At 40.3% G+C, this 12,139-nt stretch overlaps 1 protein-coding gene and 1 long non-coding RNA gene across 3 annotated transcripts in view; one reads left to right on the forward strand and one right to left on the reverse strand.

Moving 5' to 3' along the window:
- Positions 1–61: 61 nt before the first annotated feature.
- LOC125452932 (uncharacterized) lies at positions 62–11,446 on the reverse strand. The gene is made up of 2 exons (XR_007247633.1): positions 11,412–11,446; positions 62–343 (listed from the first exon to the last, which is right to left on the reverse strand). It is a non-coding gene; the product is annotated as an uncharacterized LOC125452932 (long non-coding RNA).
- Positions 11,447–11,606: 160 nt separating this feature from the next.
- Positions 11,607–12,139, forward strand: part of snx3 (sorting nexin 3) — a 31,847-nt gene continuing 31,314 nt past the window's right edge. Inside the window, exon 1 of one of the 2 annotated variants that reach the window (XM_059645237.1) lies at positions 11,607–11,817. In XM_059645237.1, coding sequence (XP_059501220.1) covers positions 11,656–11,817 — 162 coding nt within the window. In that variant the 5' untranslated portion in view covers positions 11,607–11,655. The remainder of the gene's footprint in view (positions 11,818–12,139) is intronic. The other variant, XM_048530234.2, reaches the window with a different exon arrangement.

Raw genomic sequence — 12,139 nt, forward strand, 5'->3', positions numbered from 1 at the left:
ATCGTGGAGAGAGAGAAACAGAGTTAACATTTTGAGTCTGATATGACTTCTTCAGAACCCGTACAGAATAGAAGTTTTTATTTCAGATTTCAGTGTCACAGTATTTTGCTTTTATATGTGACAACAGGGGACCAGGCAGTGCCAGGCAGCAAGCAGCTGAAAGAGGAATCATACAGAGGCATCATGGACATCTCCTCTCAGGTCAGTCCACATGTGGCTGGGGCCTCCATCTCTATACCTTGGAAGGTCAAGCCGATGCATATCTACTTGTCTCTGGCAAGAAGACGTTTGCCATCACTGGCCCCATCCTGACACACAGCACCTCCAGGTCGTCCAATCAAAGCTGCAGGGACAACAGACTCCATTTCAGAACAGGCTCCCTCCACCCTAGCTGCAGAACCAGGAAATACACTAAAATGTAGTGAGCGGGAGACGAGGAGGAAGACTTAGACAGTACTTTGGTGGCATGCGTGACAACGAATTGTAAGTGATTTTGCACTTTCATTCCTTTCCCTTTACACCTGGTTGTTATTCTCTCTGGCACAAATGGGTTGGTGAGGATATTTGATATCACCTCACAGTCACAGATGAAGTTATATGGATGGAGCTCTGGGACTGTTGCATCACCAGGAAGGAAACGAACACAGCATTAGGTTATACTGACACCATTGGCCATCCACGTCCAACTTCCCTATTCTTTCACAATCTGTGTGTGCAAAATTGTAGCTATAAATTAGTTCTTCAGTAAATACCTAACATCATTGGGTGTTGCAGTCTCTCCCTAAGATGTTAAGTCACTTACCTGACCCACTCTGAGTGGGGGCACAGCCTTTTTCTTCCACATTGTGACAAATTTGATTTTAGTACAATGAAAGGCAAAACTGGCTTTGGCCAATGGCTATACATCTCCTCCTGTATGTGTCAGTGAGTCCTTCCTAATAGCATTTCCTATGAAGCCTATAGGCTAACAACGTCCCAGGTCCTCACCCAACCTGTCTGTATGTGCCTATGCCTGCCTTTGTTTCCCACCCAACCCCTGGAATTTTAAGTGACCATGGCAGGTATGACTGTTTGCTGCTGCCCACATTCCTCACCGCCACCACCGCGCTAGGATGTTCTTTAACTTGGGCAAAACCATCCTCACCCAATGACCCATTTCCCAATTATGAACCTCCCTTCCTCCTAGCCTGCAGCCCCCAATCTGGAAGACTAGCCCACTGAGGTTCAGTGCTTCAACGGAGACTACACAGCACTGACGATGAGATAGTAAGAACTGCCAAAGGTGGAGTCAGAGATAATATAGTGCAGAGCTGGAGGAACACAGCCGGCCAGGCAGCATCAGAGGAGTAGGAAAGTTGGTGTTTCGAAACGTCAACTTTCCCGATCCTCTGATGCTGCCTGGCCTGCTGTGTTCTTCCAGCTCTGCACTATGTCACCTAGAAGGGAGACGAAATGTTTGCATGAAAACCAGTCAGCTCAGTGAACCAACCAACAACTCCAGCTGTAATCCAAGCTACAGATCTTTGTTAAAACATTAAGATTTAATTACTGTTTTCATAAATAACATTTTTCACAAAGTAAATATAAAGTAAAATATTGTTTTTGTTGGTTAACAACTGAATTATGAGAGGATGCAGACTGACAATTATTACATGTAAAAGAGATAGGGATATTAGTTATGAAGTTATTTATCATAAGTGGCTGCTAATAAAGAAGCTGCAACATAATTAGAAAGGGGATTTGAAAAGGAATAGCATAAAAGGCTCCAGGAAAAGTACAAGGAAATGAGGTTAAAGTAGATAACGCCAGTTAAAGAACCAGCGCTGTAACTGGTATGTTGGAGCTAATGATTGCTATCTGTGTTGTAAGTTCTATGATTCTACAAGCAAATAAATATTTCTATGGTTCATTTCTGTACTTTTCTATTAGATTATGTTTTTCCAGACAGAGTGAAGGAAAGCTGCTTTTTTGCCCTTTATCAATTTTGCGCCTCTTTTCATTCTTAAACAAAGGAAAGGAAAACTGGGAGCTAATAAAGGAATTTTCTTCATTATATTGGAATGAAAGATAGATTTACATTTTCTGTGTCTATATACAGTGAAACCAAAATAAAAATCCTTGGTACCTTTGCAATTTTCAGCATCAATGCAGCCAGATTATTCAAAGAATAGTTGAAGGCTATTTCAAATAGAAAGGGTCAGTATGTGGCCATTGCTCTGGGTAAAGGAGGATTACTCTCTGAGGAGTGCTGGCTCTCATTTAACAGAAAGCACCTTTCTTGTTCATGTCCAGCAACAGTCTTTTTTTTCATATTTTCAATCAGGAATACGAGATTACGACTGATATCCCTCATCAGTTTCAAGGAGGTTTGAAGGATGTCAATTCCCTGAAAAGTATTGCTTTCTTCATTCGGTTAGATAGTGAGATTGGTATTAATTTTCAAAGCTTAATGTTAAAACAAGCATTAGCAACAGTTTATAGACTCCTGACATTCACTCCTACAGAGTATTCATTATTAATTCTGTACTTTCAAAAGCTGTCTTCTATAGCCTGAGTAATCCATGAGCCTCTTGATTTCAATGGTCACCACACACTGCCTGGCTTGTTTCTACAAATGTAATGTTTTTATTATGTGTTGGATTACCGAGATTTCCATTACCCCCGCTTCAAAGGCTCAAATTGTATTCACCCAAGCCAAAATCACTGAGATCTTACAGAAATGGAATGTCAACTGCAGCACCAGTGAGGATTATCACTGGCCTCAGCATAACTCAAGCAGGGGTGAGGAAAAAATAAACAGGGCTCCCACTCATGATTACTATCTGCTGTCCTTTGTTATTACATACGTATTCATTATTACTGGTCAAGACAGAATTCAGTCAAGTTTTAATGGCCCCTCAGCCTTGTATCCTGTCTGACTTCAGTCTAACTATTAGCACGTAGCAACTTGGAAACAGCAGGGTTACCGTAACCATAGAACTGTAACTCACCATGATCAATACCTTTGGGTAGCCTGAAAAAAGTATTGCATTCTCAAGTTCTATTCTGTTATTGATAAAATGCCTGAATCTCTAAAATTTCTTTTACATGTTTATCTATACAGTTACGAGCATTCCTGAGCTGGATCAATGCTTGTTATTTTAAAAAATTCCATACACTTAGGTTCTCCCCTGAGCACAATTGATGCCTTTTTATTTCATAAGTTTCCTATGTTTTGTCTTGCAGTGTGACTTTACTCCCCTTTAGAACCTTGAGTTTGTTTCCAGATAAATGGCTTTCCTAATTCCTCCTGGACAAGATGAAGTGAAACATAAACAGAAGAGGTCATGATGGATGATTTCTCAATAAGAATATTATTCTTTAATGTTTAGTGCAAGTAGCACAACAGGGACATAAGTAAGGAACATGTTCGATGGGAGTGGAGACTGTACCTGAGTAAGACAAAGACTAACTGAGTGAAACCGGGAAATTTGATTCAAAGTGGGAATTCAATGTAAAAGAGGACAGAGGTGTCTTAACTAAAGTTGACAGCAAGAAATAAACCTTCCAGAGCAAGAGGTGAGTGGTGTTAAAAGGTGTGAATCAAGAGACCTAACTGCAATGAGGCCAGCAGCAGAGTGCTATCATGAACCACAATGTGACATGAGTGCAGGGAAAGCAGCTGATGATGAGTCAGATTGCTGAATATTTCTAGGCTTTTAAATATAAGTCAAGTCTTCGATTGTGTTTAGATGTTCAGTATTTTGTTTTGTCTTTTTTTTCTTCAAATAGCTTGTTAAGTACAAGATTGATACTGGTTTTTCTCTTGATTAAAAAATGTATTCTAGATTCCCTGCTCTTCATCCTTTGTTGTAATTTAGATTAGATTTAGATTAGATTCCCTACAGTGTGGATTAATTAATAAATTCAATTAAATACAATAGCAATGGCAGATACTATGTGGCCCCACTAACATCTGGAAGCTGCTGAACGCCAAGGTAATCAAGAATGAGCACATCTGTTATTAAGTGTTTGAAGCTCATGGAACTTTGGATCCAGTTTGACGAGCTGGAATCAGAGCTGCAGGCGTTGCACACATCAGGCTCAGGGAATGTTGTTCGGATACTTTGTTCAAGAAAGTGGCCAGACCCCTCAAAGTAGTTAAGCTACAAAGAAACCACTGTGGATTTGATAATTTACCCAACTGCAAGTTTGTTCAGTGAGTTTAGTACAATTGCAATTCATGGTTAGTTGGGCATTTAACAAGATGTTTAACAAGCAATGATGAGCATCAGTTAGGAACTTGCCAATACTGAGAGAGAATCTTGCCGCTTCACTTGAGAAAAGTGAACAAGATACAATGTAGTGATCTCAATGTTGAGATGGATCTTAAATAACTCACTTGATTTTATTACTTATTTTGCCACAGTCCACTTCACTCAGAGACTGGTAAGAGACTGGAAGCTACAGACCAGTTAGCTTGAAATCTGTTTAGGAAAGATGTTAGAATTGAGAATTGAAGAGATTATAGCTGCACACTTAGCAAAACTCAATGAAATTGGGGAGAGTCAACATGGTTTCATCAAAGGGAGATCATGTTTAATCAATTTATTGGCATTGTTTAAAGGAATACTGCACTCTGTAAACAGAAGGGTGTTTGCAGATATATTATAATTTATTTTCCAGAAAGCATTTGATAAGGGGCCACATCAAAGGTTATTGCAGAAAATAAAACTCAATAGTGTCAGGGATAAGATAGGATAGAAGATCAACTCATTTGCAGAAAACAGCGAATATGCATAAATGTGACTTTGGTTGGTTGGATGTGATAAGTAGAATCCCACTGGGCCCTATCCTGTGACCCTTCTATCAATGACTTAGATGAGGGAAGTGAAGGTATGGCAGCTAAATTTACAGAACGCACATGAGAGGTAGGAAAGTACATTGTAAAGAATAAAGAAGGAGGTTGCAGATGGATGTAGACATGTTGAGTGTGTGGCCAAAAATCTCACCGATGGAATATTGTGTCGGAAAATGTGAAGTTATTCACTTTGGCTGGAAGAATCAAAAGCAGAATACTACTTAAATTCAGAATGACTGTGGAATTCCAAGATGCAGATGAATCTAGGTGCTCTAGTGCATGACTCACAAAAAGATGCAAAACACGCAAAAACCAAAATTGCTCCAGTAATTTCTGTCTTGATTTGTTTCAGATCTCCAGCATCTCGAGTTCTTTGTTTGATAGTAAGAAGTTACAATGCAGGTAAGTATGTAATCAGGAATACTAATTGGATACTGGCCTTTATTACAACAGGAATTGAACATGAGAGTAAAGATGTTACACTCCAGTTAGTTTGAAGGATGTTGGTGAGACTGCATCTTGAATACTGTATGCAATTTTGGTCTCTTTATTTAAGAAAGTAGGAGGCAGTTCAGAGGAGGTTTACCAGATTGATTTTTGGAATGAATGGGTTATATAACTTTGGAGCTTTCAGCCTCAGAAGATGGTGGAGGTGGGATCTTTGAATATTGTTATGACAGATGTAGATAGGCTAATTTTAGGCAGGGCAATCAAAGGTTAATTCAAGAAGATGGGAATGTGAATTTCACACAGAAACAAATCAGCCATGGCCTTATTGAATGGCAGAACATTTCTCCTACATTTCATGCTCACCACTTACTCCAAAAGACTTCCATCCTTGCTTTGCATTGCACTGCATTCCCTTGGTGCTTTGCTCCCCCAGTCAGAGATACCAGGCTCATATTACTTCTGTCTTGCCTTTCCACAGCACAGTCACAAAGCCAGGAAACTTGTAATGGCTGTCAGCAATCCTCAGACAAGTGAAGAGAGATAGACTTTACTCAGCAGTAACTTTGACACAGTAAGCCAAGGACAGGGTCCAACAGCAGTCCAGAAGCTTGGATATGGTCAGTCAGCTGCTTGGGGTGGTCAGAGTGAGGAAGGGTGAGGAGCTGAATGTCAGGCAGTCCATCAGCCATCTTCAGTCTTTCTGCTGTAAAATAGACTGCTTTTGTCCAGGAATGTAGGAATGTGAGAAAGAGAGAGGGAGAGAAAAAGAGACGGGTGCAAAGGGAGATAAAATTGGGTGGCACAGCTGCTAGTGTGGGTAGGGAGGTGGCCCAAGTGAGTGACTAGACAGCAAAGAGGGCAGGCAGGGTTAGTACTGTCATGGGTTGGATGGAGATAGCTAGAGGGAAGATGTTGCAAGTAAGAGCAGTAGAGCATGAGTGTTGGTGGGAGGTGGGTACAGTAACACAGAATTGTCTTCCTGTGCATCATCCTGTTCATCAAGACCTGCTGGGCCTTGCCTGTGAAGTGGGACTCCAATTCTCCTACTCTGGGGAATGTCAGGATCATGCAGGGCAGCTCCAGACTGCCAGTGATTATTTAGGGACACAGTGGGTTTTTCCAGATGGCATAGGTGCAAAGAATGGTGAGTGGAGTGGTGAGTTGTTGCAGGAACAGTGCATGGTAAGAATAGGATGGAATCAGAAGTGAGGAACCATAGTGTAGGTAGTTAATTAGCCATGTTTTGTTAGATACAATGAGATATCTCATAAGGCCTCATAGAGAAACCCTCCTAAAAAAAGACATAACTCACACTTAGCTAAAAAAAAATAAGATTCAGCCCAATGTGTCTCCACATTAAAACATTTGGTAATGTCCAAGGCCTTAATTAAGTCACAAAAACAGAAAATTGCTGAAGAAACTCGGCAGGTCTGACAGCAAATGTGAAGAGAAAATAGAGTTAATGTTTTGAATCCAGGGACACTCCTAAAGAAACATTACTTGAAACATTGACTCTGCTTTCTCTCCAAATATGCTGCCAGACGTATTTTGTTTTGCTTCAGATCTTCAACATTTTCAGTTCTTTGTTTTACCTTATTAAGTCACCCCTGCCACCAATAGTCTTCTTGCCATCTACATACCATCGTTCTCTTTTTTAAAGAAAATGAGACCCAACCAGTTTACTTTTTTTCCTGTTGGACATAACCGCTTAGTTTTGGCATCATCTGTGTATTTTTTTACAAAATCTTCAGTGTCCCTTTTATAATATGACAGTCACAACTCTATGCAGTACTTCAAGTTGTTATTCAGAACTCAGAGAGTCATTAACTCCTCTTCACGTACATTAGTCACTGACTGAGGGATTGATATGTCAGTCGCCATGACTCCCCTCATGTCATTTCTTGAGTATGCTAACATCATGAGCATCACATATGTAAACCAGATAGTTTCCAATCAACCTGTTTTTACATAACTCTGGAAATAAGTGGGAATTGAACCCAGGCCTCCTGGTTCAGAGGTTGGCACGCTACCACTGTGTCATTCATTAACTATTTATCATATCACAATTTTATATAACTGTAATTGCTATATAATTGATATGAGACTATGGTATAAAGGTTCATTTTCCTCCAATCTTTCTCAGCAACTGGTATTTAGGGCACAGCTTTGTGAAGGAAGGACATACATTCATATGTCTCTCAGAAATGTCACTAAATGCTAGACATGAATTTCTTGACTCACTATTCTTACATAAATAGTGAGGTCCTATCAAATGCAATGAAATAAATTATCATTTAATCTGCTTTTAATTGTAGACAAGATATCAACTCCTTTCACACTTTCAAATGCTATCATGAAACATTAAAGGATCTTAAATCTTATTCAGATGGCTTGCAGTGCTTGCCAACCCGATGCTGAAACCTTTAATCTTAAGTTAACAATTCAAGTAAGTGAACCAAACAAATATACAACTGCTTTATCCAATTGTCCAATTTTTGTTTGGCAGACTCTCCAAATGTCTCATTCAAGGGTCAGTGCTTCCAATAGGGCAGTGCTTCCTTAGTACTGCTGTCATTGTATTATCAGTCCAGATCATGTGTTCAAGTGGGGCTGCAACCCGTAACCTTCTAATTCAGCAGTAAGAGTGTGACCAGTTGAATAAAAATTACACCCGTCACCATTCAGAGAATGCAATTTGAGTCTTACACTCAATTAGTCTACCATAACGATGATTGATATTTTCCAGAAAGGAAACTAACTCTGATCTTGTTGAATAAACTGGAACAGTGTTATGTATAAGAAATACTGTGACTAATGGCTTTAATGTTTAAATAGTGAAAAGCTGTTTTTTTGATAGATAAGGCTCTATATATCTAAGCTGCATTGTCAGGTTTTATTAGTCTGATACAAAAACATTAATTTCAGGAATATAACTGGGCACATCCTACCGTTTTAAAATATATGGTACATATCTTGAATAATAGAAACTAAATGTTCCTTCATTTAAATAGCATGTTCCTAGTTATTTCACTCTCCTCCTTTAAACTTGTTTCATGGATGTGATTTGTGTTTTTTGTATTCATTCATGGGATGAGGGCATTGCTGGCTAGGCTAGCATAAATTGTCCGTCTCTAATTGCTCAGAGGGCAGTTAAAAGTCAACCACATTGCTCTGGGTCTGGACGGGCTCAAGCTGCCTTCCACTATTCTAGATGTGATATCACCAATGTCTTTACAGTTTTAGCAAATCCTTATTTTTATACTGCATTCCCTTTGAAATAAAGATCAACATTCATTTGCTTTCCCTATTATCCTCTGAACTTGGATGCTAGCTTAATATGATTCTTGCATAAGGACCCTCAAACATCCCTGTGTTGTCGCTTACTTCAGCCTTTCTCCATTTAAATAACATTCAGCTCCTCTATTCTTCCTATCAAAGTACATAAACTCACATTTTCGCACATTTTTACATAGCCAGTTTTCTGATTCTCTGAGTTTTTTCAAGAATCTTATGATTCATGAATGATTACTGCCAGTGATTCCACCATCTCTGTAAATTTTTCCTTTAAAATCCTAGGATACGACCAATCAAATCCAGGAAATGTATTAGCCTTAAGTCTCAATAATTTGCCTTGCATCTTTTCTCCAGTGATTGCTGTTTTGTTAAATTGCTCCCCAACTTTAGCCCCTAGATTATTTCGTACTTTTGAATTATTATTCATGTCCTCTGCTGTGAAGACTGATGCAAAATAGTTACTCAACTATTCTGCCAGTTAGTGTACCCCATTGTTATTTGCTCAACCTCTTTTATCTAAGGAGCCGATATTCACTTTAGCCTCTCTTTTCCTTTTCATATACTTAAAGTAGCTCTTACTGTCCATTTTCTGTCACTTGCAAGTTTGCCTTCGTTGTTTATTTTCTCTCTTCTTTTGTAAACTTTTAAACTTTAATAATCCCATCTTTCCACGAATTTTCTGCATTGTATCTTTTTTCTCTTAGTTTTCAAACTTCAATATCCACGATTTTCTGGATTTGTTGATCCTGTCTTTTATCTTAATTGGAACATGTTGGTCGTTTATTCTCCCTATTTCCTTCTTGAATGTGTCCAATTGTTCTGACACAGCCTTCTCTAAAAGTATTTGCTCCCATACAACTCTGGCCAAATCGTATCTGATTTTTATCAGAGTCCTCTTTGGATCTACCCTGCAATTGACATAATTATTTGTGTCCTATCCGCTTTCAGATACTTTCTATGTTGGCGTCTCTGAGATTCGGTGGAACCTTTTTCTGTCCCACTTACATTTGAAGACGTCTGTGAGTTTGTTAACAGCACTAGTACACTTTCAAATGTCCCCTGTAATACTGCCTGACTGGTGGTTTTGCTGGGCCTGTGGGTTTGGTTACAAACTTTTTGTCGCGCTGCTAGGTAATATCGTCAGTCGGTGAACTGCACTCCGGTGAAGCGTCAGTGTTCTGTTCCGTTTATTTGATTGATTTATCACCTCTGCATGGATTCAGTGGAGTGGACAAGATGGACTTCTTCTGATTTTGCAATTCCAATAACTTTAAAATCTATAAAGTTTTACTACTTAGGCCTAAAAGGTTTTCACCATACAGCAAGTTATTTTTAACCACAGCTTTCCTTCTTTCATAGACTGCTGTTTCTAGGTCAGAGAATCACGCAAGTGTTATGGTACAAAAAGAGGCCATTTAGTCTAGCGTGCATGCTTTGGCTCTTCAAATGAGCATGATTATCTAATTCCAATTTCCTGCTTGTTACCTATATTCCTGCACACTATTTTTATCCAAAAAATCATTCAATACTGTCTTGAATTCCTCATTTGAACTTGCCTCCACCACATTTTCATTCCTAACTAATTACTGTTTGGAAAAGCTTTTTCTCACCTTACATTTGCTTCTTTTGCAAATCACCTTAAATCTGCACCCTCTGGATTTTGATTATTTTAAGAATGGGAACAATTTTTCCCTATCTACTCTATGTAGTCTCATAATAATTTTGAAAATGTTGATCCCCTCTTAGCCATCTTCCCGCCAAGGAGAACAGTTCCACTTCTTCCATCAATTTTTATGACTGAAATTTCTCATTTCTGTAAGCATTCTTGTAAATTATTTCTGAACTCTCTTCAAAGCATTCACATTCTTCCTATAACATGGCATCCAGAACTGTACACAGTACATGAGCTGAAGTAAAACAAGTGCCTTTTACAAGGTCAGCATCACCACCTTGCTCTTGTACTTCATGTCTCTATTAATAAAGCCGGGAATATATATTTTTCATGTCCACCTATTCAGGGATTTTATTACACACCTCTGCAGGAGGTGGGACTTGAAGCTAGACCTTTAAGAAATGGTGACACTACCACTGCTGCACAAGAACCCTAGCTGAGGAACTGTATACCTAATTAATCGGTCTCTCCACTGGTCCTGCCACTGTCGGTGATCTGGCACATATGCACAAAGGTCCCTCTACTCCTGGACCTCCTTTAGAATCGTATCCAATAATTTATATTGTCTTTCAATGTTCTTCCTACCAAGATGAATCACCTCACACTTCTTCCATTGAATGTCATCTGCCACCGATACGCCCACGCCACAAACGTCTCCATGCCCTTCAGAATTCAATTCTAACTCTTCCAAGTTTTGTGTCATCTGCCAACTTTGCAACTGTCCTATGCACACCAAGACCCAGATCATTAGTGTAGGTTATCAAAAGTACTTGGATGTGTTTTTATCAAATTAAGTAATAAATTCAGATAAAGGATCATCAGCCTGAAACACTGAATGCTACTTCTTTACAAGTGGTGTCTGACCTGCTGAGAACGTCCAACCTTTTATGCTCTTGCAGTGTGTTTTGCTTTTATACAGATTCTGTTTGCGATTATCATTTTTATTTGAGAGTTATGCATACGGGAAATGGTTAGGAGTGGCATTTTCTGTCGGCAAAGTTTACGTAAAGCGCGATCAAATCACACATTTTCTTCTCACATGGACGTTTTTCAAAACTATGATTTATGGCGTCCGTTTTTAATTTTCATTGTTTATGCAAATACAAAACAGATAGACCTTAACACAAACTTCATGTACAGATGTAAAAGTCTTACTTCATTAGTTCTTCTCGTTGCCTCCTACATTGGTCTGAAATTGGAACTTTAATGTCAATCACCTGGTTTGGGTGGAGCGGCGACAGCGCAGCATCCTGGGAACTGTAGTTCCTAATCTCGCCCAGCCGCAGAACTCTCCCAGGACCGCGGAACTACAACTGCCAGGATACAGCACGCGCCACGCCGTCAGCTGGTTAGTGATAACAGGGCAGGTCAGGGGCGCCGTCAGGAAGCAAGAAGGAAGATGGCGGAGGCTGTACCTGACACCCGGCGGCTGCTTACCAAGCCTCAGAACCTGAATGACGCCTACGGGCCACCCAGCAACTTCCTGGAGATTGATGTGGGCACCCCGCAGACGATAGGGGTCGGCAGGCAGCGTTACACCACCTACGAAGTCCGGATCAAGGTGAGGGGGCGGAGGGCTGGACAAGGAGCGCTGGGGACGTGGTGGTGGTTTGGGCCCCGTTACCGCACGGCAATGTCAACCCTCCCTTAGCCTTGTTCCACCGAGCTGTTCAGATGTTGGGCGGGTGTCGGTGGTATCGATGGGCCTGTGGCTGCTAGCAGTGTAATAATAGACGGGGCTGTCGCGCCTCTAAGGCAGCGGAGGAGGCGGCGAGTGTGGACTTCATTTGACATCTCCTGTTCCTCCCCTCCCGGGTTTGGCGTGTCCGGTTGTATTTCCCCACTGCGGCCCAGCTCCTCACTGCTGTCCTTAAGGGACTTCG

The sequence above is a fragment of the Stegostoma tigrinum genome, chromosome 4 (genome assembly GCF_030684315.1).
Source record: "Stegostoma tigrinum isolate sSteTig4 chromosome 4, sSteTig4.hap1, whole genome shotgun sequence".
NCBI classification, from domain to species: Eukaryota; Metazoa; Chordata; class Chondrichthyes; order Orectolobiformes; family Stegostomatidae; genus Stegostoma; species Stegostoma tigrinum.